The sequence below is a fragment of the Diabrotica virgifera genome, chromosome 10, assembly GCF_917563875.1.
Source record: "Diabrotica virgifera virgifera chromosome 10, PGI_DIABVI_V3a".
NCBI classification, from domain to species: domain Eukaryota; kingdom Metazoa; phylum Arthropoda; class Insecta; order Coleoptera; family Chrysomelidae; genus Diabrotica; species Diabrotica virgifera.
Genome location: NC_065452.1, coordinates 102571897 through 102595489, shown reverse-complemented (window position 1 = coordinate 102595489; position 23593 = coordinate 102571897). Strand labels below are relative to the sequence as shown.

At 33.1% G+C, this 23593-nt stretch overlaps 1 protein-coding gene across 5 annotated transcripts in view; it reads right to left on the bottom strand.

Moving 5' to 3' along the window:
- The window catches only part of LOC114329724 (F-BAR domain only protein 2), a 149559-nt gene that overhangs the window by 99457 nt on the left and 26509 nt on the right, over positions 1 to 23593 (bottom strand). For all 5 annotated transcript variants that reach the window (XM_050663446.1, XM_050663447.1, XM_050663448.1 and 2 more), the window contains exon 4: positions 2593 to 3046. In XM_050663446.1, coding sequence (XP_050519403.1) covers positions 2593 to 3046 — 454 coding nt within the window. The remainder of the gene's footprint in view (positions 1 to 2592; positions 3047 to 23593) is intronic.

Below are 23593 nucleotides of genomic sequence, written 5' to 3'. Positions count from 1 at the left end.
CGGACAAAATTTCGTGACGGAACATTGAGTAAACCGCGAAAAAAAGCGAAACATTTCTGCTCTTCCCGCTTTTTTGCTTAAATCTCGAAAACTATTAGCTTTTTGTAAATGGTCTGTGAACAGAAATTAAAGTACTTAAAATTCTCTATAAATATGTATCTCTATTTACTTTTTTATTCAGACGAACCGTTCGATTTGCGGACAAAATTTCGTGACGGAACATTGAGTAAATCGCGTAAAAAGCGAAAAATTTCTGCTTTTTCCAGCTTGTTTGCTTAAATCTCGAAAACCATTAACTTTTAGTAAATCATCTGTTAACAGAAATTAAAGTACTTAAAATTCTCTACAAATATCACTATTTAGTTTTTTCTTCAGACGAACCGTTCGGTCTAAAGTGAAAGCAGAAAATTGGCAATTTTTAACGGTCTCTGCAAAACCCGCTTTTTACATTCCAAAACTTTATTTTTTATTAGAATACTGTCATTTGATAAATTTACATCCTCCATCCTGTGGAGGATGCTGATATTCTAATTATCACAACAGTTCTTGAGATGGCACCGTCAAATGAATATGTGACAGTGGTGGGGGAAGATATCGACCTTCTGGTCATTTTGATTGGCCTGTATAGTCCTACCACAAAAAATATATTTTTCTGAAACCAGGAAAGGAAAGGTTTCGCAAAGCTTCTAAATTCTCATCTGGCTGCTGAAAAAATCCTTATTGACCATATCTTATTCCTACATGCGATAAGTGGATGTGATATACTACTTCTGCATTGTTTAATCAGGTGAAACTGAAATTCCTTAAAGGCCTGCAGAAGAACACAGACTTGCAACCGACCATGGCGGCTTTTAAAGACCATAATGCACATCAGGATGATATTGACACAGCAGGAAACATGTTTCTCATGGCTCTACATGGAAGAAGTCTGAACGATTTTAGATACAGACAATACGTATCTTCATCATACAAAAATAAGACCCACATTGCCTTATTACCCCCTACCGAATCTGCTGCACGATAACATTCACTTACAGTTTACTATCAGGTGCAGGAATGGTTATCTTTATATCAAGCCACACCTGACGAGCAACAAAAAGATTCAAGTGAGTGAGGTTGGAAAAAACTACTGGTGATCTCGTGCCAGGGCCAACCACTTTGGACCCTGCACCAAACTCACTACTACGGTATATTTCTTGTAAATGTAAAAAGGGCTGCCAACGCAATTGTGGATGCAGGAAGGCGGGCCTCCATTGTTCCCCAATTTCCACATCATGCGAAGGACTGTGTGACAACCTTGAGCCCCCGGAAGATAGCTCTGATATAGACGTAGAAGAGACTGAAGAAAGAGACAGAGGTATGTAGAATCTCACAAGTTTCAATCAGACCCTAAGCCAGGACATGATGCCATCGAAGAACCTCAGCACAATGCAGAAGGTCTGTTTATACTCACAATCTATTTTGAAATCGTCATCTCTCCTTTAGAACTGACATCATCTCTTTTATTTTCCAGAACAAGCAGAATATCCGGACCCATTGCCACCGGAGAACCACAGCCCGGATCTTCTAAAAGACAACGGCTCATGTATAATTTTATATTATACATTTTGTATTTTAATTTCTTTTGTATTTTAATTTGTAATATTAATAATCGCGATATCTTAAGTTTTATTTTGTTAGAGTCCTAGCTTTTGTCATACCTACTGAATTTGTACAATTTCGACCTTTTTAACTTTCTAATTATTTGTGCAGAAACTAAGAGAAATTTATTAAATGACAGCATTGTAATAAAAAATAAAGTTTTGAACTGTAAAAAGTGGGTTTTGCAGAGACCGTTAAAAATTGGCAATTTTCAACTTGCACTTCAGACCGAACGGTTCGTCTGAATAAAAAAGTAAATAGTGATATTTGTAATGAATTTTAAGTACTTTAATTTCTGTTAACAGACCATTTACTAAAAGTTAACAGTTTTCGAGATTTAAGCAAAAAAGCGGGAAAAAGCAGAACTTTTTCGCTTTTTTGCGATTTACTCAATATTCCGTTAAGAAATTTTGTCCGCAAACCTCATATTCGGATTTAGCAGCTCAAAATACATATATAATGAAAGAAATCAGAACTACCCCAAAACTTTTCCACCAGGGGGCTCGTAGAGTACAAATTGACTGAATTAGTGGAGCAGCAATGACAGAACAATTAACAACAATCATTAACAAAATTACAAAATACCGGAAGAATGGAGAACTAGCGAACTAATTCTACTATTGAAAAAGGAGATAAAACTGCCAGAAAACTACAATGTTACAAACTTCTTACAAGCTGTTCAATACTATCTTAAAATAACTAAAATACTTTGCAGGAACTAATGAATCGGAGAATAAGTTTAGAAGATAAGGTTTTCGTTTTCGATATATAATCAAATTCCCTTCTACCATATTCGTGTCGGGATATAAACTTGTTAAATACTATACTAAAACAACTAAAATTTTACAATAACTAATTAATCAGAGGATAGGTTTAGCAGAGAGAGAGAGAGAGAGAGAGAGAGAGAGAGAGAGAGAGAGAGAGAGAGAGAGAGAGAGAGAAATCGCTTACCAGGTCGTTCTAATCCAGTAGATTTGCTCTGAACAAATTGTTCAAGCAACTGGTCCACAGTCAACTCTACACATTGTTGACGGAATTCCAAATGCACCGTTCCCACCTGTTGGTGTGTCGATTCAACAACATCCGAATACTTTGTAATAAAATCTTTCATGTGAATTAAATGGTTAATTTCTAAATCTTGAAAATTTTTGCATGTCACCGACATTTTCTTTTCAAAATCTTCTTTAGCACTACTATATTTCTCGACGAAGGTTTTGTAATCTTCCTGTGCTTTTTTCAGCTTTGCTTCAGCCTTTTCTATTTCTTTAGCAGAAGTGCTTTCTTTGCGTAATCTTTCTAATTCGAGGTTACGTTGAGTGTATGTGTCTCGGGACTTTTGAACATTCAATGTTACAGTTTGCATCGCTTGAACGGCTTCCAGTGTTCCAGATTCTTCCTCCTTAACCTATAAATAAATGTACAAATGTATTAATTACTATATTCTGAATATATAGATAACTTTTAAGTCATTTCACAAAGCAAATTATAGGAGAATTCTAGGCCGGACTCAGATCAGGATGTTCTACTATTGACCAGCTATTCAACGGAAAGTAAAAATTAGCTAAAGTCTGGGAGCACGACATATCGTCGCCTGAAAGCAACAGTAGGATATGTAAAAAAATGACTTTTGGGATAACCATTTCAAATAATTGGTAATAAACCCTTCTGCTGAGTGTAACACTAAGATAAATAAAAAGTGGAATACTTTTTTCACAATATTACATATCCTTGTGTAGCTTTTCTCTTTAACTCATATGCTATAATGTAACACTAAGACAACATACATATTCTACTGTTGTATTTTGTCGTTTACTAATTTTGGTCACAAAATATTAATGCAACACTAAGTAATCTTACGCACATCCTACTGTTAATGTAGTTATTGCCGAATTGCGAATATTTGTCTTTGTTTATATTAAGCGGCTTGCACCCACAATATTTATTATCTTCAGAAATCTTACCACAGTTCTACTATTACATTCATATTAAAAGTTGTATTGTGAGAATAAAAGTGAATAATTCAGCATCAGCTAATTTAAGTTATAAAAAATCTAAAATATCTAGTAGAAGTCAATATTTAGTATATTGTATTGAAAAGGAAAGAACAAGAATACTTAAAAATGGTCCAATTTATGTTCCATCTGAATTGGCCACCATTGCTAAGCAGCTAAAAAGAAAGGTAAGCCATATTGAGATGTCAACTGAAGAATTTTTTGATTGGAAAAAAATAGCCAAAGACATGGGAGCGAACTTTAATGTTAATGAAAAAGGCTAAAAAGTTTTAATCAACGACATCAAATGGATTAAAGTCAAGAAAGGCGAACCTGGAAAAATTTTATATAAGACTTCATTCAAACAGGAAGAATTTGATGTTATCAATATTACCAAAAAGTTAAGAAGGCAGAGAGAAAAGCCAACTTTAATTCTTGCCTATGAACAAGCACCACCGATACCGATTAAAAAAAAAGAATGATTTAATGAGTTTGTGCAACGATAACTTAATACCAAAGAGACACCATAATTTTTTCACATCGTTACCTGCATCCGATGTGACCACAACTAATTCTGATTAATTTTTCATTCTCTTTTGTTTGTCATTTTCGTTGTCAAGTTTTAAAATTGTCGGAAAACATCTATATTGAGTTTTTGATTTTTCTAATAAAATGTTTGAACAACACAATTGTTATGTTTTTTTACAATAAAATGTGTAAAATTTTAAACAAAACTTCAGTACAATATAATTTTATACAGTGAGGACGTTTGAGTTGGAATAAATTCATTATCTCGAAAAGGGGTGAATTTGGAGAGAAATCCTGAGACAGTTCGATTTTTATTTTTAAATTATGACTTTTTGCCATATACATCATACTGCTGACGTCATCCATCTGGTTGTGATGACGTAATCGATGATTTTTTTAAATGAGAGTAGGGGTTGTGTTATAGCTCAAGGTTATTTAATTCTCTATTCAGTAATGTAAATATTAACATAAATATTTATACAGTGTGTTCAAAAAATATTTTTTTTATTAAATTATTTGACACAAAAAGAAGAATGTAAGCAATTTATTTAATTAAAAATACATTTTACTGCTGTCAGAAAAACAGGTGATAATTTTTATCTCATAACCTTTCAAATGAGCTATCGCACCACCCCTACTCTCATTTAAAAAAATCATCGATTACGTCATCACGACCAGATGGATGACGTCATTAGTATGATGTATATGGTAAAAAGTCATAATTTAAAAATAAAAATCGACCTGTCTCAGGATTTCTCTCCAAATGCTCCCATTCTTGAGATAATGAATTTATTCCAACTCAAACGTCCTCACTTTATAACACATATTTACGGATATCGTTAAAAACAGATGAACTTTTAGAGCAACAGTAGGACAAGTAACTTTTTTCCAATTATTTTTCACTTTTTTATGAATTAATATAAATATTTATGTAAGGCCTGTAAAAATATATACTGAAACAAAATTCCATGTAAATCCATTCAAATATAAAAAAGTTATTACGTAATGAAAAATTCGTAAAAATTTCAATTGCGTTTTTCTCGAAACTACAATATTTGACATATCCTACTGTTGCTTTGAGGCGACGATATGTAGATATCTACCAAACCTTTGTAGGGTTTCGGCAAGCCTATGATAACATAAACAGAGATAAAATATACTAAATCATGTATAATAAATTGTTGTTCACTAAAACAAATAATAGTAGGGGAGGCCAAACTGTGGCTCGCGAGCCACATGTGGCTCTTTGAAGGCTAATTTGTGGCTCTTTGAAGGCTAATTTGTGGCTCTCAATAAATGTACCAACCGTAATTACTTTTAATTTGTGTGTTTAAAAATGTCTTAAATTACTGACAACAAATATAAAAGACGGTGTAATGTCAGGACTTAGGCAAGCAGACCCCGTATCACCATTGCTATTCAATTTGGCCTTAGAATATATGTAATAAGTAAAATATCATCTGAGCTGACAGGGGGATTTGCGAATCGAAGATCAAAACTAATGTTGGCCTTTGCGGATTATTTAGGTGCAGTCGCTCATTCTACAAGAGACATGAGAGAAGTGTTTTCACAACTCGAGGAAGAATCAGGTGGTCTGGGCCTTCGAATAAGTGAAGAGAAGACGAAATACATGCTAGTGACCAAAAATCCAAGACTTAGGCAGAACATACCTAAATGACCAAAACTTCGAAGTAGTAAAGAGTTTAAATATCTAGGGGCCGTAATCACAGATGACAACCACATATAAAAAGAGGTCTCAGCAAGGATAGCTGCGTAGAATAGAGCATTATACTCCCTAGCATCATTATTAAGATCTAAGAAGAAGTAAAATAGATGTGTATATTCAAATTTAATGCACATATTTTGTAATCAACTATTCTAAATGGGAAATAAGCCACAATTTAACTAAAAAAATGATTTTATTAACGTTTCCACGTCCACATCGGATGTCGTTGTCAAAATACGAAAAATTGTGGCTTATTTCCAATTTAGAATATGTAGTTGATTTATAAAAATGCCACAAGGAAATAGCTTCAGAACAACATATTTTGTACTTTTATTTATGTTCTCTTGGCGATGGTCTCCAAAACACGCTGTACGCAGCTTACAGCGTCTATTGGAGACCGCCGGCCTATATGTACTTGCATATCTTATACCCTATAAGAGCGTCTGATCATGTTTTCAGAAATATAATTTCTGTAAAAAAATTGAATATCTTGTTTTTACAGTTTTTAAATAATTGTTTAATTGCGGCTCGCGAAAAATTACAAATTTTGAAAAATGGCTCGGACTGTCAAGGAGCTTGGCCACCCCTGAATAGTACATTACCAGAAACCGTCTCAATTCAATCGCAAATGGTTACTCTAACCCTAAACCAAAGCACAAAATTTCTGGGGGTACATATTGACCAAAATTTAGATTTTGGAATGCATATAAATGAGACCTGTAACAGGTTAGCATCTATCTGCTACTCTTTCAGAAAAACAGCAAATTATTTGGACGAAAAAGGTAAACGAGTTGTATATTTTTCAAATTTTCATTCTGTAATGCGATTTGGAATAATTTTCTGGGGGGGAAGTAGTAACGCTGAACAGGTTTTTATATTACAAAAAAAGAAAGAGCCATCAGAACTCTACTTAACTTGAAATACAGGGATTCATGTAGAGACAATTTCAAAAAGCTCAACATACTAACAATGGCTGGAACATACATGTATGAAGCTTACTTTTCATTTTAAAAAATAGACATAAATTCTTGAAACACATAACAAACCATAATACTAATACACGAAACGATCTCATAAACTATAATATACCAACACATAGACTAACAACATCTGAGAAAACCACAGAATATGCCTGTATTAAATTCTTTAATAAACTGCCTTACAGCATCAAAATAGAAACTGACATAAATAAATATAGAAAGTCTGTTCAACAGTTGCTCATACACGTAGAACCGTACAAAGTGGAAGAATACCTTCAAACTGACCTGCAGGGAGACTGAGGACTCTTATTTGAATCTAAAAGGGGTGTACACACACGCGAGTAAGTACGCGAACTTATGGCTCGACGACATTTTCGCGCGTGTATCACAGCAAGTACGCGTACTTTAAGTCAGCCGTCGATCCAACAAGTTTGAAATCTTATTCGTAACCCGTACGTGTATCACTGCCACGAGCCGCGAGCCTCGAGCCATCATGTTATTGCGTTTAAAGTTACACTTATATTTTCACTAATTAAGCAAATTGACTAGAAATAATTCAATAGTTTACTGTTGAAAGGAGACAAGTTACATTTTATAAGTTTTGAGAAAACCGTAAAACACTATTTTAAACTATACTAAATTATTTTTGATTATTTGTTTTTGAGTAAACCTAATTATTTATAGGCTCTTTTATCCTCCTAATGAAAATATTACCCTCTTATCTATGATATTTTGTTTGTTACCCACACTTTTCGATTTCGTCTTTTTTTATTAGTACTAAAAATATATAACACGATAGGATATGATACGAAGTATATAATACGATAAAATTCCTAAATAGCACAAACCACCGACGGCGACCGCGATCTTTAAAACCGCGTACTTTAAGTCTGCCGTGTATCACCGACGGCGAGCCGAGTAAGTCCGCGATCTTTAAACCCGCGTACTTTAAGTTTGCGTGTGTATCACGCGCTTAAATGTCACTGTTATTATTATTATATTTTAATATTACTTTTATGTTAAGTGTAGGTTGTTTCAGCAATCCTTATAAATTGTAATTGACACCATTCTCTCTATTGACAATTTATATTTGTAACTTGTGAATCCTGAGAATAAAGCTTTTTTCTATTTTATTCTATTGGTAAAGTTAGTTCAAGTTCAAGTCACCATGACTCATACAGAAGCGTAAATACGAGTTCAAAATCAATTGACAGATTCCTTCCAGATAACTAAAGGGCTAAAAAACAGGGAGATGAGATAGCTCCGACTGTTTAATATATGTATGCAATATGTTATAAGAAAAATATCCGTAAACTCAAAAAAATTATTGTTTAATAAGTCTAAGCAGATTGTGATGTACGCAGATGATGTAAACTTGATGAGACGAACCGCAAGAGACATCATAGAACTTTATGTGGAGCTTGAAGAAATTGCGAAAGAAATAGGCATATCCGTCAATGTAAATAAAACTAAAGCCCTGATTCAAGCAAGGAAATAACTAAATTTGCAGAATTTGACAATAGACGGTGCTAATATTGAAGCATAATACGAAAACGGATAATGCTTGCTAACAAAGCATACTTCCCTCTGTCGCAGTTATTTGACTCCAAACACATCCACAAAGAAGTAAAGTTCAAGTATATGAAGAGTAGTACAGGGGAAAAACGATCTAAGTCACATTTAAATAGTTTTGAGATATTGCTAATTAAATATTAAAAACGTTCTTAAGGAGTGGTGATGAAAAATGAAAATGATTTTTCCACCTACCTCTACCGAAAGTATACTTTTCCGGACCTGATTGTAGGGAGCAAAGTTGTACTTTTCCTCCCTAGGGAGGAAAATATTTTTCCTCCCTAGGGAGGAAAAGTAAAAGTGACGTCATGGTATTTCATTCATTAAATACAACTTATTGACGCCCTGTACAATATCTATTTTCTAGTACGTAAGTATCTATACATTTTAACGTTTATTTATAAAACACCCTATATTTTGCAGAATGGTAAAAAACAGTAAATTGTTATTTTGATTTAACAATGTTTACATTAATAATTTGACTTATATTTGACAGTTGACAGTTATATTGTACCTACTTGTTAGTTTTAGTTTTAATAAATTTTGTTGGTTAGTTACATAAATAAAGTAAAAATGAAAAAATGACTTGTTATTAATTTGAGGAAGGTGGAAAAACCATATGTATAACATGGGAGTAAAGTGCCTTTTCCTCCCTTGAATGATTACTGCCCTTCGCTACGCGTCGGGCAGTAAACTTCATTCTCGGGAGGAAAAGTAGCACTTTCCTCCCTTGTTATACAAATAGCTATTTTTATCAAAACTGATTGTAATATTTTATTGTTTATATATTAATTTTGAATTACATAAAAGAAAAATTAACAAAAATGCGGTGTCATAAAAATGTATGGAAAAATTAATTACTCAGTCATTTGACAGCCGATTTTAAAAAACTTTATATCGCTGGATAGGTGAATGCCCGTTCTTTCAATTTACAAAAAAAACTGGGTGTTCCATTAAAAAAAGTCAACAACGTTTTTTCAAAAATCCGCCATTTTTTTTTCGTAATAATTGAAAGCGATATAAAAAATTCAATCCATTCAAACAAAACTTTTACTAAAATAAAACATTTCAACGAAAACCGCATATTTTTATCTTGAGCCCTTTAGAAGTTATGGGCAGTTAAAATGGGGGAAAACATAAGTGGACACCTGGTATAATAGCGACATATAGTGTAGAAACGTGGATCGCGACAGAAAAGACAATAAACCTTATCAATACTTTTGGTTGGATATTGAGAAGGATGCATATTGGGATATAGAGAATGGATATGGAGATAATGGTATGTGGAGAATAAGATTCAACCTGGAGCTGTATAAACATTACAAATAACGCTCTATAGCAAATTATGCAAAAATACAAATATGGCGCTGGACAGGTCACCTAATAAGAATGAATAATGACAGAACACCTAGTAGAACTACGGTGGGACGTCGGCCAGTAGGAAGACCAAGGAAGAGGTGGATAGACGAAGTGAGAACCGATGCTAGATATTGAAGTAGATAACTGGAGGAGAGCAGCCAGGGACAGAGATATCTGGAGGCGGATGTTGGGGGAGGCCAGGGTTCGACTTGAGTCCCTTTTACTTTTCAGTGTCGGGACTGATACGTCTTTTCACGTGTATACAAATGTTGACCATTGTTTCTTATTGAATGCGAATCTGCTTGCTTCTGCTATTGTTTTCCCCTTCCTTTGGATGATTTCAGCGACTACTGTATCCCAATCTTCTCTAGGTCTTCCTCTATTTCTTTTCTTTTGTATCCTAGCTTCCCATATTTTCTTCACCGATATGTTGTCTTTCATTCTTTTCATGTGTCCCCACCAACTTAGTTGTTTTTCTTCAATATACTCAAGTACAGATTTCGTCTTAAGATCTGTGCGTACATCTGTGATTCTTATTCTGTCTCTCATTGTCACTCCTCTAACTCTTCGTAAATAAAATAAAAATGTATACCATTTTTATTCAGTTGCAATGCGAAGGCAAAACAATCTTACTTTTCATTACAATAGGGAGCGCAGTCCAGTCCTCTGAATCGCGATTTTCGGCTCTTATTGGAGCCTCATCGGAAAGAACGTAGGCACTGTTCTCCATACCCTAACTGACCAGCGCCGAGAGTTTTTCCCACCCACTGCAACCGAAGTGAAGGTATTAGGTGACTAGCGTCATCTGGCAATTGAAAGATGAAGTAGTTTTCAATCCTAATAGCAAAATTAATAATATTGAAAATATTAAAAATATTACTAAAAGATTTTTAAATTGAAAACTTATTGGTACATTTCCCTGGTGACACCTCCAAGGCTTCTACAATTTGCAAGCCAAATGGATGCTGCAGTGAAGACAAAGGGAAGGAATTCTACACTATGCAATTCACATCCCCCGTCTGCAGCTTGGTAAAGTTCCAACGGAAAATGCACCTGGTTACTCTACGGAGTAATACGACTAAAGACTTCGTAAATACTTCATTTCTAGGGCTTGAATCTTTAATTCGCCAATGGTCACTAGTACGTATTTTATTAGCCCGTATTATCCCGGCATTTCGAGTTTTAATGCGGAGCACAAATTCACACGTGTGTAAACAATCACCAGTAGCGTCGCATCACCTTTATATGCGAATAATAATAATAATAAAGAAGGAAGAAAAGGCGTTAACAAAATAATTGTCCTAAAAACTGTCAACAGTGATTTCCTTTTGGTACCTAGATATTTCACGTATACATGTTGAAGACTGGCCAAATTAGAATCTAACGTAATTAAGATATCCCTAGTTATCTGTTTTCAAGATCTCTATTCTAACAATTTCACTAAAAACACAGACACACACATACTACTACGAACGCTATAATACACACGAAATTGTAAAAAGCTTTTTCCAGAACACATTCTAACGCTCACTGATGATCAGTGAGCAAAAGCTCACTGCTTCTGCCGCATCGTATTTGATAATATCTGCCTCAGCTGCAGACGAAACATCAAGAAAACTCCAGACAACGATCAATAAACCTTGAAAACAATGTAACATTACAAAACACCGAACGCGAAAGTCTGCCTCCTAGATCAGATCTATCTCTCTCTTCAATCCTGACTACCTGGAGGCAGTGTACTGGTCGACGTGATGTCGTGTATTTTCCGCCTCCGAAGATCTCTGGTCATTTCTTGTAACTTATGCATAGATCTTTTACATTTTCCTGTAATTTGATCCATCCATCTTGTTGGGGATCTTCCTCGTGATCTTCGGCCTTCCACCTTTCGCTGTGTAATGAGTCTTTCCATGTTTTCTGTGTTTGCTTTCATAATATGTCCAAAGTATTTTTATTGTTGGAGATGGACTTTACTGGAGAGTCGTTGGCTAACTTTTAGCTCTCTTAAAATTGAATTATTTGTCCTACGGTCGGTCTAAGGAATTAGTAACATCATCTCCAACAGAAACGTTATATGTATATCATTATCCTAGATCAGATAATGAGATGTTAAGCAAGCAGCCAAGGTGGTGTGTAGCCAAGTAGCCATGGGTGCTCTCATAGGCACTGTCACCTGTTGAGTTGAGTACGTATAGTGTTATCTGTATGTTTTAAAAACATGATCAGGGGATATTTGTATTATCTACTTAATTGGATTCGACCAAGTAGCTTGTAAATATAGGTACCGTCTTCCCGTAAATACAATTATCAGTAGTTAATTTAAAGGGAAAGAGGCAGAAACATGTATATGACAGAAAGTGATAGAGTCTAAGAAAGCTGGGCAAAAATTAAGTCTAATATCTTAGCCTTAGCCAAGAAAGTTCTTGGTGAAAGAAACATTAATAAAAATAAATCGCTTCTAAGGCGAAGAACTCCATGGTTTTGTTTAGAAGTGAAGGAAAAATGTATAGAAAAGAAAAGAAAAAAGTTTACCAAAAATACATGTCAACTAAGACACAGGAGGCAGACGATAATATTAAAACAAGAAATTAATGAAACACGTTCACTCGTAAGAAGAATAAATAATGATCACTGGGAACGTTTTTCGAAACAAATGGCACATGCTTTATAAGAGGTCAAATAACGAAAGTAAAGGGTCTAATAGAAACAAAAAACATACAAAAAAATCCATAGATTGACTATCTAAAAAAGCTCTATGCTGAGGAACAACAAATGACGCTAGAACCGGAAACACCAGAAATTACCACAAATGAAGATGTTAATATAAGTACACAGGAAGTTCGAAAAACACTTGACAAGCTGAAGAACAGAAAAGCTGCAGATAAGGACGGAATACCAAACGAATTACTGAAATACGGATCAGCAATAACAGAACAATTAACGACATTAATTAACAAAATCATAAAACACAATAAAATTCAGGAAAAATGGAGAACGAGTGAACTAATTCTACTATTCAAAAAAGGAGATGAAAAGCAGCCAGAAAACTACAGAGGTATCAACTTATTAAATACTACCCTAAAAGTTACAACTAAAATTTTACAAGAACTGATGAATCAGAGGATAAGTTTAGCAGATGAACAACATGGTTTTCGTACTGGAAGATCGTGTACAGGTGCAATATTCGTCATAAAGCAAATTACTGAGAAATCAGTAGAGTATAATCAGCATTTCCATGTCTAATTGACTTGAAGAAAGCATTTGACAGAGTAAGACTTCCATCTTCTGCATAACAGAGAAGTCTCCCTAAATATAATAAAAACCATTGAAAACATCTACCAAAACAACAAAATGGAAGTCAGAATAGATGAACAACTTACAGAACCTATAGACACAGGCAGCGGAATAAAACAGGGAGACTCATTGAGTTATATGCTCTTCAATTTAAGGATGAAATAATCAAAAGCGTCAACAAAGGGAGAGGATACAGAATGGGAAACAAAGAAGTAAAAATACTCTGTTACGCAGACGACGCAATATTGATAGCCTAAGATGAAGATAGTCTGCAAAGATTAGTCCACAGATTTAACATAAAAGCAAAAGAATTCAATATGACAATTTCATCTCAGAAAACTAAAACAATAGAAATCAGTAAAGAACCAATCAGATGTAAAATAGACATTGATGGTATCAATATTGAACAAGTAATGGAAATAAAATACCTTGGAATTACATTGTCAAGCTACGGAGACCTGGCCAAAGTGAGAAATCAAGTACAAAAAGCAAATAGACTGTAAGGATGTCTTAATAACACTATATGGCGAAACCGACATATTAACAATGAGATGTAGTCAAAATTTATAAAGCTAGTGTACGACCAATAATCACATATGCATCAGAAACAAGACCCGATACAGCCACAACACAAAGACTACCGGAAACGGCAGAGATGAGAGTACTGAGAAGAATTACAGGAAATACGCTGAAAGATCGAAAGAGGAGTGAAGACATTGGAAGACAATGTAACGTACAGTGTATAAACGAATGGACACTAAATAGAAAAAAAGAATGGAATAACCACATAAGCAGAATGAGGGAGACCCGTATGGTCAAGATAGCAAGAGATAAATCACCAATCGGTGGAAGAAGTATCGGCCGATCGCGCAAAAGATGGAGTGATAACCTTCCATAGAGGTATCAATCCGCCAATGAACAAGCAGAATTGCTTATAAAGAGGAAGAAGAAGAATTTAAAAGGTGTACCAACAGCATCTACTTTTTAAAAACAAACGTACAAGCTTTGAGCTTTTCGCCTAGTATAAACATATTTTGCTGAATTTCAAATCAAAATCCTACTCTTTTTCTATTATAGGTTGATTTGCTTTTTATTTTTCATACAGAACAAGTAAAAACTTCGTTTGTACAATGGTATAAAAAGTTTATTGAAAAACTATTAAAAAGTCATCCAAAAGGAATCGCAAAACGTTTTCGATCTAGATCAGATCATCTTCAGTGCCTAGAACAGAGGTTCCCAACCAGTGTGCCGCGGCACACTGGTGTGCCCTGAAGTCCCTGTAGATGTGCCGCGAAATTCACATAACAATACATTATGATTATACTCATTATAGAGATTATTTACCCAAGTGTGCCGTGGCTGAACGAGCTTTTAAGTTAGTGTGCCTCAAGTTAAAAAAGGTTGGGAATCGCTGGCCTAGAACGAAGTATTTCCACGTTAGAATGAATGCAAAAGGTTAAATTATGACTAGTTAAAGAAAAATGCGGATAATACTTACGTTCTGCTTAGTAGATGAACCTTATAAAATGGGTGACATCGAGAAATATGGTCACCTATTTTATAAGGTTGCTAGTTTCATCTACTAAGCAGAACGTAAGTATTATCCACATTTTTCTTTAACTAGTCATAATTTTAACCTTTTTCATTCATTCTAACGTGGAAATACTTCGTTCTAGGCACTGAAGATGATCTGATCTAGATCGAAAACGTTTTGCGAATCCTTTTGGATGACTTTTTAATAGTTTTTCAATAAATTTTTTATACCACTGTACAAACGAAGTTTTTACTTGTTCTGTATGATTTTTAATTATGGTACACAGCCAGCTACTGGGATTTTTCCATTGATTTTGTCATTTATTTCTTTTCCCTCTCAGATTTTTTAGTTCTTCAAAGGTGTATTTGTTACAGTTCAAGTTGATTATCCAGTTGGGACTTGACTATTCCTAGTTTCTAGTTCGAGTCAACTCAAACGGCCAGTTTTAGTAAAAGTTGATTATAAATAATACAGGGTGCGCCAAACCTCTGGTTTTCTTTGATTACGGCTAAACTATGGGATATAAAAAAAATCTTTTTAACAAAACTAATGTATGTCAAAACCGTCTATAATTTAAAATTATTTTCGATTATACAGGGTGAGTCAGAACGACGGTACGAACCAAAGTTTTGTTTTTTTAAATGGAACACCCTATATATTAAATCATTTTTAAATATATTTTTTAAGAATATTCAGAATTTATATAAGATATTGTAGGCCTAAAGTTAATAATTTTAGAAATATTTACACTTTTATTGAGAAAAATGGTAATATTCGAAGGGCTGTGAATTAGGCTTTCAAGGTAATAAACATTTTAGTGACATGTCAAAGTTTTTCTAGTATACCGTTATTTTTAAATACATTAACATATTTGACATATATCAATAAAATATACAGTGTGATCACTATTTGCAAATACCAAATTTTCTCATTTTTTTAATGGAACACCCTGTATATTAGTATTGCATTTTGTAGTAAATATTACAACCTTTCTTTTGGTATAAGGTTGTATGTACATAGCATGTTTGATTTTGTAAATATTTACAAAAGAACTATAGATTTTACGTTTCGCGGATATTTTATATCCGCGATTATTTCATTCATAGGAGATTCTGACCAATAGAAAGCTACAGAAATCTAAATTAAGCTGATAATTTTTGATAATTGCCCGTCGTCAAGTATATTACGTCAGATGCCCTTCGTTGCTACGAAAAAATACATTCAGTGACATTAATGACAATTAATATTTTAAAAATTATAAAAGTGATGACTTTTAACCGTAAAATATTTATAACAACTCTGTGTTTAATTGTAGTAATTTGTACTTGCATAAATAAATTACAATAAAATTTTGGTTTTGAACAGTTTTACTCATGAAATAATCGCAACAAATTGCACTCGATCTCTAAAATGAATACAGAATTTTTGCCCTCGTGACACTTTGAAATAATTTCACTCGCCTTCGGCTCGTGAAATTAAAACTGTCAAAGTGTCACTCGGGAAAAATTCAATAATTTTAGAGCTCTTGTGCAATTACTACTGATTATTTCATTCATAGGAGATTCTGACCAATAGAAAGCTACAGAAATCAAAACTAAACTGATAATTTTTGATAATTTCCCGTCAAGTATATTACGTCAGATGCCCTTCGTTGCTATGAAAAAATACATTCAGTGACATTAATGACAATTTATGTTTTAAAAATTATAAAAGTGATGACTTTCAACCGCCAAATATTTATAGCAACGGTGTGTTTAATTGTACTAATTTGTACTTAAATAAATAAATTACAATAAAATTTTGGTTTTATTCATGAAACAGTTTTATTCATGAAATAATCGCAACAAATTGCACTTGATCTCTAAAATTAATATAGAATTTTTGCCCTCGTGACACTTTGACATAACTTCACTCGCCTTCGGCTCGTGAAATTAAAACTGTCAAAGTGTCACTCGGTAAAAATTCAATAATTTTAGAGCTCTTGTGCAATTACTACTGATAATTTTTTTCTGATTTTAGAAACATACACTAAAATATTAAAGATGAAAATAAAAACGCAATTAAAGATTAAAATAAAACGTATGCAAGTGCAACTTAATTGAATTTAATAAATTAAAAATTATGTTACAAACAATATTTTACCATACTAATAAGTAATTAATATGGATAAATTAATTATTAAATTAAACAACCAATTTTAAAATCTACCCTAGAAATTTTTCTACCCTAGTAACTTTATTGTACTTAATTTTGTTATAAAGTGTATTTATGAGTAAGATCAGTTAATAACTTTTTAATTTACCTACATCTTGAGAACGTATAAAGTATGCTTTGAAACAAATGAACGTTATAGAAGTATATTATGAAGTAAATAGTATCTATGTAGTCGTGTCACAAAAGCTGGTAATAATTTCTAATGGTTTCGCCCAAAACAAATGTCATATCCACCAATTGTCCGGTTGAAAAATTAAAATTTAAAATATAAAAAATTGTTACAAAAATTTCAACTACAAAAGTATTACCAGCTATTGTGACACCATTTAATACTATTTATATTAATAAATAATTTGGCTGATACATTTAACATTCATTTGTTTCAAAGCATACTTTATAATAATTATTATTATGTTCTCAAAATGTAAGTAAATTTAAAAGGTAAATTAAAAGTTTAACTGATCTTACTCGTAAATACAATATAACTAACAATTAATTTGGTACAGGAAAGTTGCTGTAATAGAAAAATTACTAGGGTAGATATAAAATTTGGTTGTTTGGTTGTAAAATATTTTTTGGAAAATAATTTTAAGTTATTGAATCAATTGAATTGTACTAGCATACGATTTATTTTAATCTTTAATTACATTTTTATTTTCATATTTGATATTTTAATGTATGTTTCTAAAACCAGATTATAATTATTTTTTTTGCAAAAAAATTTTTAATAAAAAATTTTGAATAAAAAATCCGCAAAAACGTAAAATTAGTTTTTTTTTAAATATCTACAAAACGAAACATGCTAAATACATACAACCTTATATCAAAAGAAAGGTTGTAATATTTACTACAAAAGGCAATACTAATATACAGGGTGTCCCATTAAAAAAAAGAGAGAATTTTGTATTTGCAAATAGTGATCACACTGTATATTTTATGGCTATATGTCAAATATGTTAGTTTATTTAAAATAACAGTATACTGAAAAAACTTTGACGTATCATTTACATTTTTATTACCTTGACAGCCTAATTCACAGCCCTTTGAATATTACCATTTTTCTCAATAAAAGTGTACATATTTCGAAAATTGTTAACTTTAGGCCTATAATACCTTATATAAATTCTTAATATTTTAAAAAAATATATTTAAAAATGATTTAATATAATATGGGGGTGCCATTTACAAAAACATAACTTTGGTTCGTATCGTCGTTCTGACTCACCCTGTATAATCAAAAATAATTTTAAATTATAGACGGCTTCGATATACATTAATTTTGTTAAAAACATTTTTTGTATATCCCATAATTTAGCCCTAATCAAAGAAAACCAGAGGTTTGGCGCACCCTGTATAAAATGAAGATTTTTATTCAACATTTACTAGTAAAAGTAGACCCCAACTAGAAACAGTATATCTTCCCAATGCCATTTAGTAAGAGTTGATTCACACAAACAACCGATTCTAGAGAAATTAAATGTTATTGGATATGTGGATATGTTCAAATCGTGATAAGTAGTTGAAACTTTCAAAACAAAGAGACACACACTCATCAAAAAAGCACGTGAGATTATAATGGTATAATCTACATTTACTGAATCGATCCAGGAATTTTCAATGCAAACTAGTAAGAGTTGATTCTATTTTTCTTCGCGATGTACTTTTACTAACAAAGGTTAGGAAGAGTCTACTTTAACTATGGTTTGTTTTTAAACCAAGAGGAGTGATTCAAATTTACCGCGTTGTAATGCTTGTTTGTAATTGGTCCAACCGCAGGCAGGTTTACTCCACTGTTATATAATTTTGACACTAATGACATTTATGAAATTTTGACACTTTTGGCATTTCATAGGTTAATTAAGTTATATCGGCGATTTTTTGTGTTTTCTGTGTTATTTCTTTAATTTTTAGATTTTTAGTCTACTTTTATATAAAAAGAAGTTGTTTTTAGAACTTTTTAGCGACGTATTAGTATAACGTAATATTTATGGATTACCGTTGAGGGCCGACATGATCAACCAAAAAAGAAGATGTATTTGATGATTTTTGTAGTGACTTTCTTGGGTGTGAATCTGTCTTTTTAATTTACTCCTCCTGGTTAAAAAATAAACCATAGTAAAAGTTGAATTAAATTTTTCAAATCAACTATTACTGCTCGTTTTAGTTGGAGTTGACGCGAACTAGGAATAGTCAACTCTAACTTGAACATAAACAAAATTTGTGCAATGTAAATATTTTACATTTTTACATAGCAATTTTTATCGATAGCGAAGACAGGAAATCGTAAAATTGTATTACATCTTTCAGTGTGAGATCAAATAAATGCGACGACTAAAGAAAGCCCTGACTTAATATAAGGAATGTTTAAGATTAGAGAAACATAATATATAAGCGTTTACAAATCGCCGCTGTGAAATTAAACTGGCATAAGTGCAAAAAATCAAATTTTGAGATATTGGTATCAAAATGTTTCTCTTATTTTTGTCTATTTTTATGTCAAACCGCATTTTTATGTCTTATTTTAGGTCAAAAGAAAGTTTTTCAAATGGCGTTAACCCGTTTTGCTTGTCTTAATCTTTGCTTAACAGAAGACATACTTAGGGTATGGTACTGATAGGGTACTGATTTATGTTAGGACGGGCGTGCACGAAACGTGCCGTAGATCAGTAGAAAGCGCACGTTGCCGGTGTCGCTCCGTTCCGTTGTATGATAAACTAGCCAATGCTTTTTATATCAGACGATTCTTCAAAGTGCCCCGTAAGACAGTCGTGTCCTCCACGTCCTCGTCCTAAGATAAATCAGCATTTATTGCCCAATCCGTCAGTCGCTTCCTAAACAATAAGATGAACGGTTACGCGTCCTTTAAGCCCAGTCGCACACCAAAGAAACATGAAACGTAAATTACGTTTCATGGAAATAAAACAGTGCTAAACAAATAAACGTCCGCCCATTTGTGAAACTCTCCGAAAATAAAAATGTGTCATGAGCATGAATCACACTCGTTTCATTGGTAGGCGGACTTTGAGATTTGTTTAGCAGTGTTTTAGGTTCATGAAACATGTTTTTCGTTTCATGTTTCTTTGGTGTGCGGCTGGGCTAAGTAAAACTGAATTATCTCACATACTATACTAGAACCTGCGTAGTGGCATATCTGCATATTTCTCTGGATTTAGTCAATAACCTGGTTATTTGCTACCAATACTTGAACATACAAGACTTTTCATAATATCATCCAAGCAAATCGTACCCCTATGTGAATTAAACGGTAGTAAGCGATAAAAAATTAATTGCAAAATCTTTGGAACGCTCCGATCTACAATTTATTGCCAGACGATCAAAGTCCAACTCTAACATGACTGAGTCATTGAATGACAATCTCGTTAAGCATGGGATCTGCATTACTGTTGTTTAGTTGTTTTTAACTACTATTCCTACTATAGTAATATAATATGTATCATGAAATATTCTTATTAGTAATAAGTATTATGAAATAAATTTGAATGTAGCTTAGAACCTTGTGATTATAAAATTAGTCAAGATCTAAACCGGTTAGACAGTCTACTAATCACGACTTCATACATTTTCTTTTGAAAAGTAAATGCATTGACCTGACATGTCCAAAAAAATTAATTTTCGTTTTTTTGCATTTTTACTAACCTTAGATATAGTCACACGTTTCAAGAGAAAGCCGACCTTTTTTATCCTTCTACATGAACCTAGAGACTTAAGAATTTTTTTGAATCAAGAGAAACCCGACCACTCCGTAGATATGAGATGTTTTTCATACTTTTCCACAACTTTGTTTTGGTAGACATGTCGGGTTTCTCAAATCACCGATTGAAATTGCGTTGGTACACCTTTTTAAAATAAAAAACCATGAAATCCTTTATAAAAGGTATATTTGTTAAAATCCCTATACAGGGCTACATCATAAAACAAGCAGAACTGGTTTTCAATCGGTTGACCGATCATCATCAGTGTTACTTGAATCAAACATGCTAACTACTAAAGTAAAAATATTAGGGTGAAAACCCTTTAAAATTAATCCGTCATAGGAACATATAAAAATGATGTATTTACACATGGATATATAAAATATCCAATACATCTATGTGTAAAGTCACATCATTTTTATATGTTCCTATGACGGATTAATTTTAAAGGGTTTTCACCATAATATTTTTACTTTGGTGGTTAGCATGTTTGATTCAAGAAACACTGATGATGATCGGTCAACCGATTGAAAACTAGTTCTGTTTGTTTTATGATGTAGCCCTGTATAGGGATTTTAACAAATACATATACCATTTATAAAGGATTTCGTGGTTTTTTGTAATAAATGGTATACAGCCAACTATAGGAAATTTTTCCTCGTGGATTTTTTTAAAATAACTACGGAAAATTGTATTTACGGGAAGAATATACATAAGCTACTAGAAAGATTACTTTTTAATAACCATTAGGTAACAAATTCCCAAATTAGGGAAAAAAAGATACCGGAGAAGGTAAAAACGGCAGTCGTTAGATCAGTAGTAGGCCAACAATCATGTATAGCAGCAAGACATGGACATTGACGGGGAGACAAAAATCCAGAGTCAATGCTATGGAAATGAGGTTCCTGAGGAAAATAGCAAACAGAAAGAGGATAGACAAAATACGAAACGAAAAAATCAGACAAAACCTAAAACTAGAACCAATCAATGAAAAAATAGTAGAGTGGCAACTTAGACAGTTCGGGCACGTGTGTAGAATGTGGAACGAGAGACTAACAAAACGAGTTCGGTGGGCAGATAAAATTAGAAAAGACATCGAAAAGAAAGGATTGACATTGGAAAGTGCAAGAATCCTAACACAAGATCGGAAAGCATGGAGACAACAATACAAAACTCAACTCCACCAGCCTTACACCTAAAGGTAGAAAGGCTTAGGGCTAAGTAATTAAGTAAAAAGGTAACAAATTCCCACTGACTTTAGGCTAGTGTGGGAATGCCGAAGCGAACTCGACATACTAGCGGACCTAACAGTGTTACACTGGTATGGGTTCCAGGTCATCGGGGAATATGATAATGAAGGAACTGATGCACTGGCCAGAAGAGGATCAGCTACAAAATAATTCGGACAGAGAGTACCAAAAGCCATCGTCCGCGACCGGTAAAAAGCCTGGATCTGAAGATAACACAACTCACACTGAGACAATACACTCGGTAAGATGTATATTGGGCGGACATGTGCTAATAGGGCTGAAGTACTGTGGAAAACAAGCAGGAATTAGCTCATAGCAGGCTTCCTTACTGGACATGCGCCAGTTAATGGACACCTACATAAAATGAGACTGTTTCATGGAGACTTAAACTGCAGACTCTGTAGCAAAGAACCTGAAACAGTCAACCATATCTTCCATTGGATCGCAGGCGGCAAACACTTTTTGGATACAACGAAATGACTCCAAAAATATATGGTACCCATCGACTAAACCTGTATAAGCTGGTACAGGGATTCAGAATCCTGGAAAAGTATCATGAAGGAATGGAAGATGTACAATAAGCCAAATAAGTAAAATTTACTCCAACCAGTGTGGATTCATAAATGTTGTTGGTAACAGAGAGGCTTTCTCAATACACGTCTTATTCCAGAGATGCAGAGACGTCAATTTAGACCAGGTAGAAAAATAAACATGAGCGATTTCAGACTAAAAATCAATACAGGTATTTGAAGGTGCTAAATCGTAGGGGGGATAGTTAGTTAAAAATATATACAGAGGTACTCGTAAATCGACCTCATTTTTTTATAAACAAAGGCCAAAGTCAGAAAATATTGTTTTTTGCCTATAGCATTTTTAGTATCATATTTACAGCAGAAGTTGTTTTACGAAAGTTGTGTATCATGAAAAAACGATTAATTTGAATTTTTAAAGTTAAAATCATAAAGAATTAACCGAGATAATTGCAAAAAACCACGTTTTTGCACTATTTTGTAAATGTTAATACCTTTTACCAAATATTCCGTAAGGAACTTATTATACCTTGATCATGAGGCAATTAAGTGCCTTTCTTAGTGTACACAATTTTAAGAAGATCTGTTTGTTAGTTTATGAGTTATGTTAAATGTTTATCCCAGGTATCGGATGTTTAAACAATCATTGTTGCCCTAAGAGTATTTTCAGAGCTTTTTGGCAAAGTGCAATGGGTTCTTAAAGACTCAAAGTACTGAAAAAGTTAAAAAAAAGAATATATTTGTTTTTAAATGTTGTTAAACAAGTCGATAAAAAATGGTGAGTTTTTTCCTTATAAACAATTAGAATATCTTTGTTATTTTTTCTGATAAATAATTATAATTGATTGTGTCAAAAATCTGGTAAAAAACACATTAAAAAAGAAAAAACAACTTTCTAGGATCAATAATAGCAAAGTTATACTTTTTTTTTTGAAAAATCACATCTCGATTGTTTATAAATATTAACAGTCGAAATTTTTACAGAATGATAATAAATATCTATATTTGATATTGCAATTGATAAGTACGGAATATCTTCTATTTAAAACGAGTAATAACCCTTTAAAGTGAAGTTACTCACGCTGACTGAGCTGGGACCATGTGATGTGGAAGATTGTCGGAATCCAGTTTCGCGCGTCGAGATTTTGCTATATAAAGTTCAATTTGGAGCGCTTGAAAATTTTTATAATATCTCAGCTTCCAGAGAACGTAGAGCCTTCATCTTTTTTTAAATTTGGGTAACTCGACGAAAGAATAACAACTA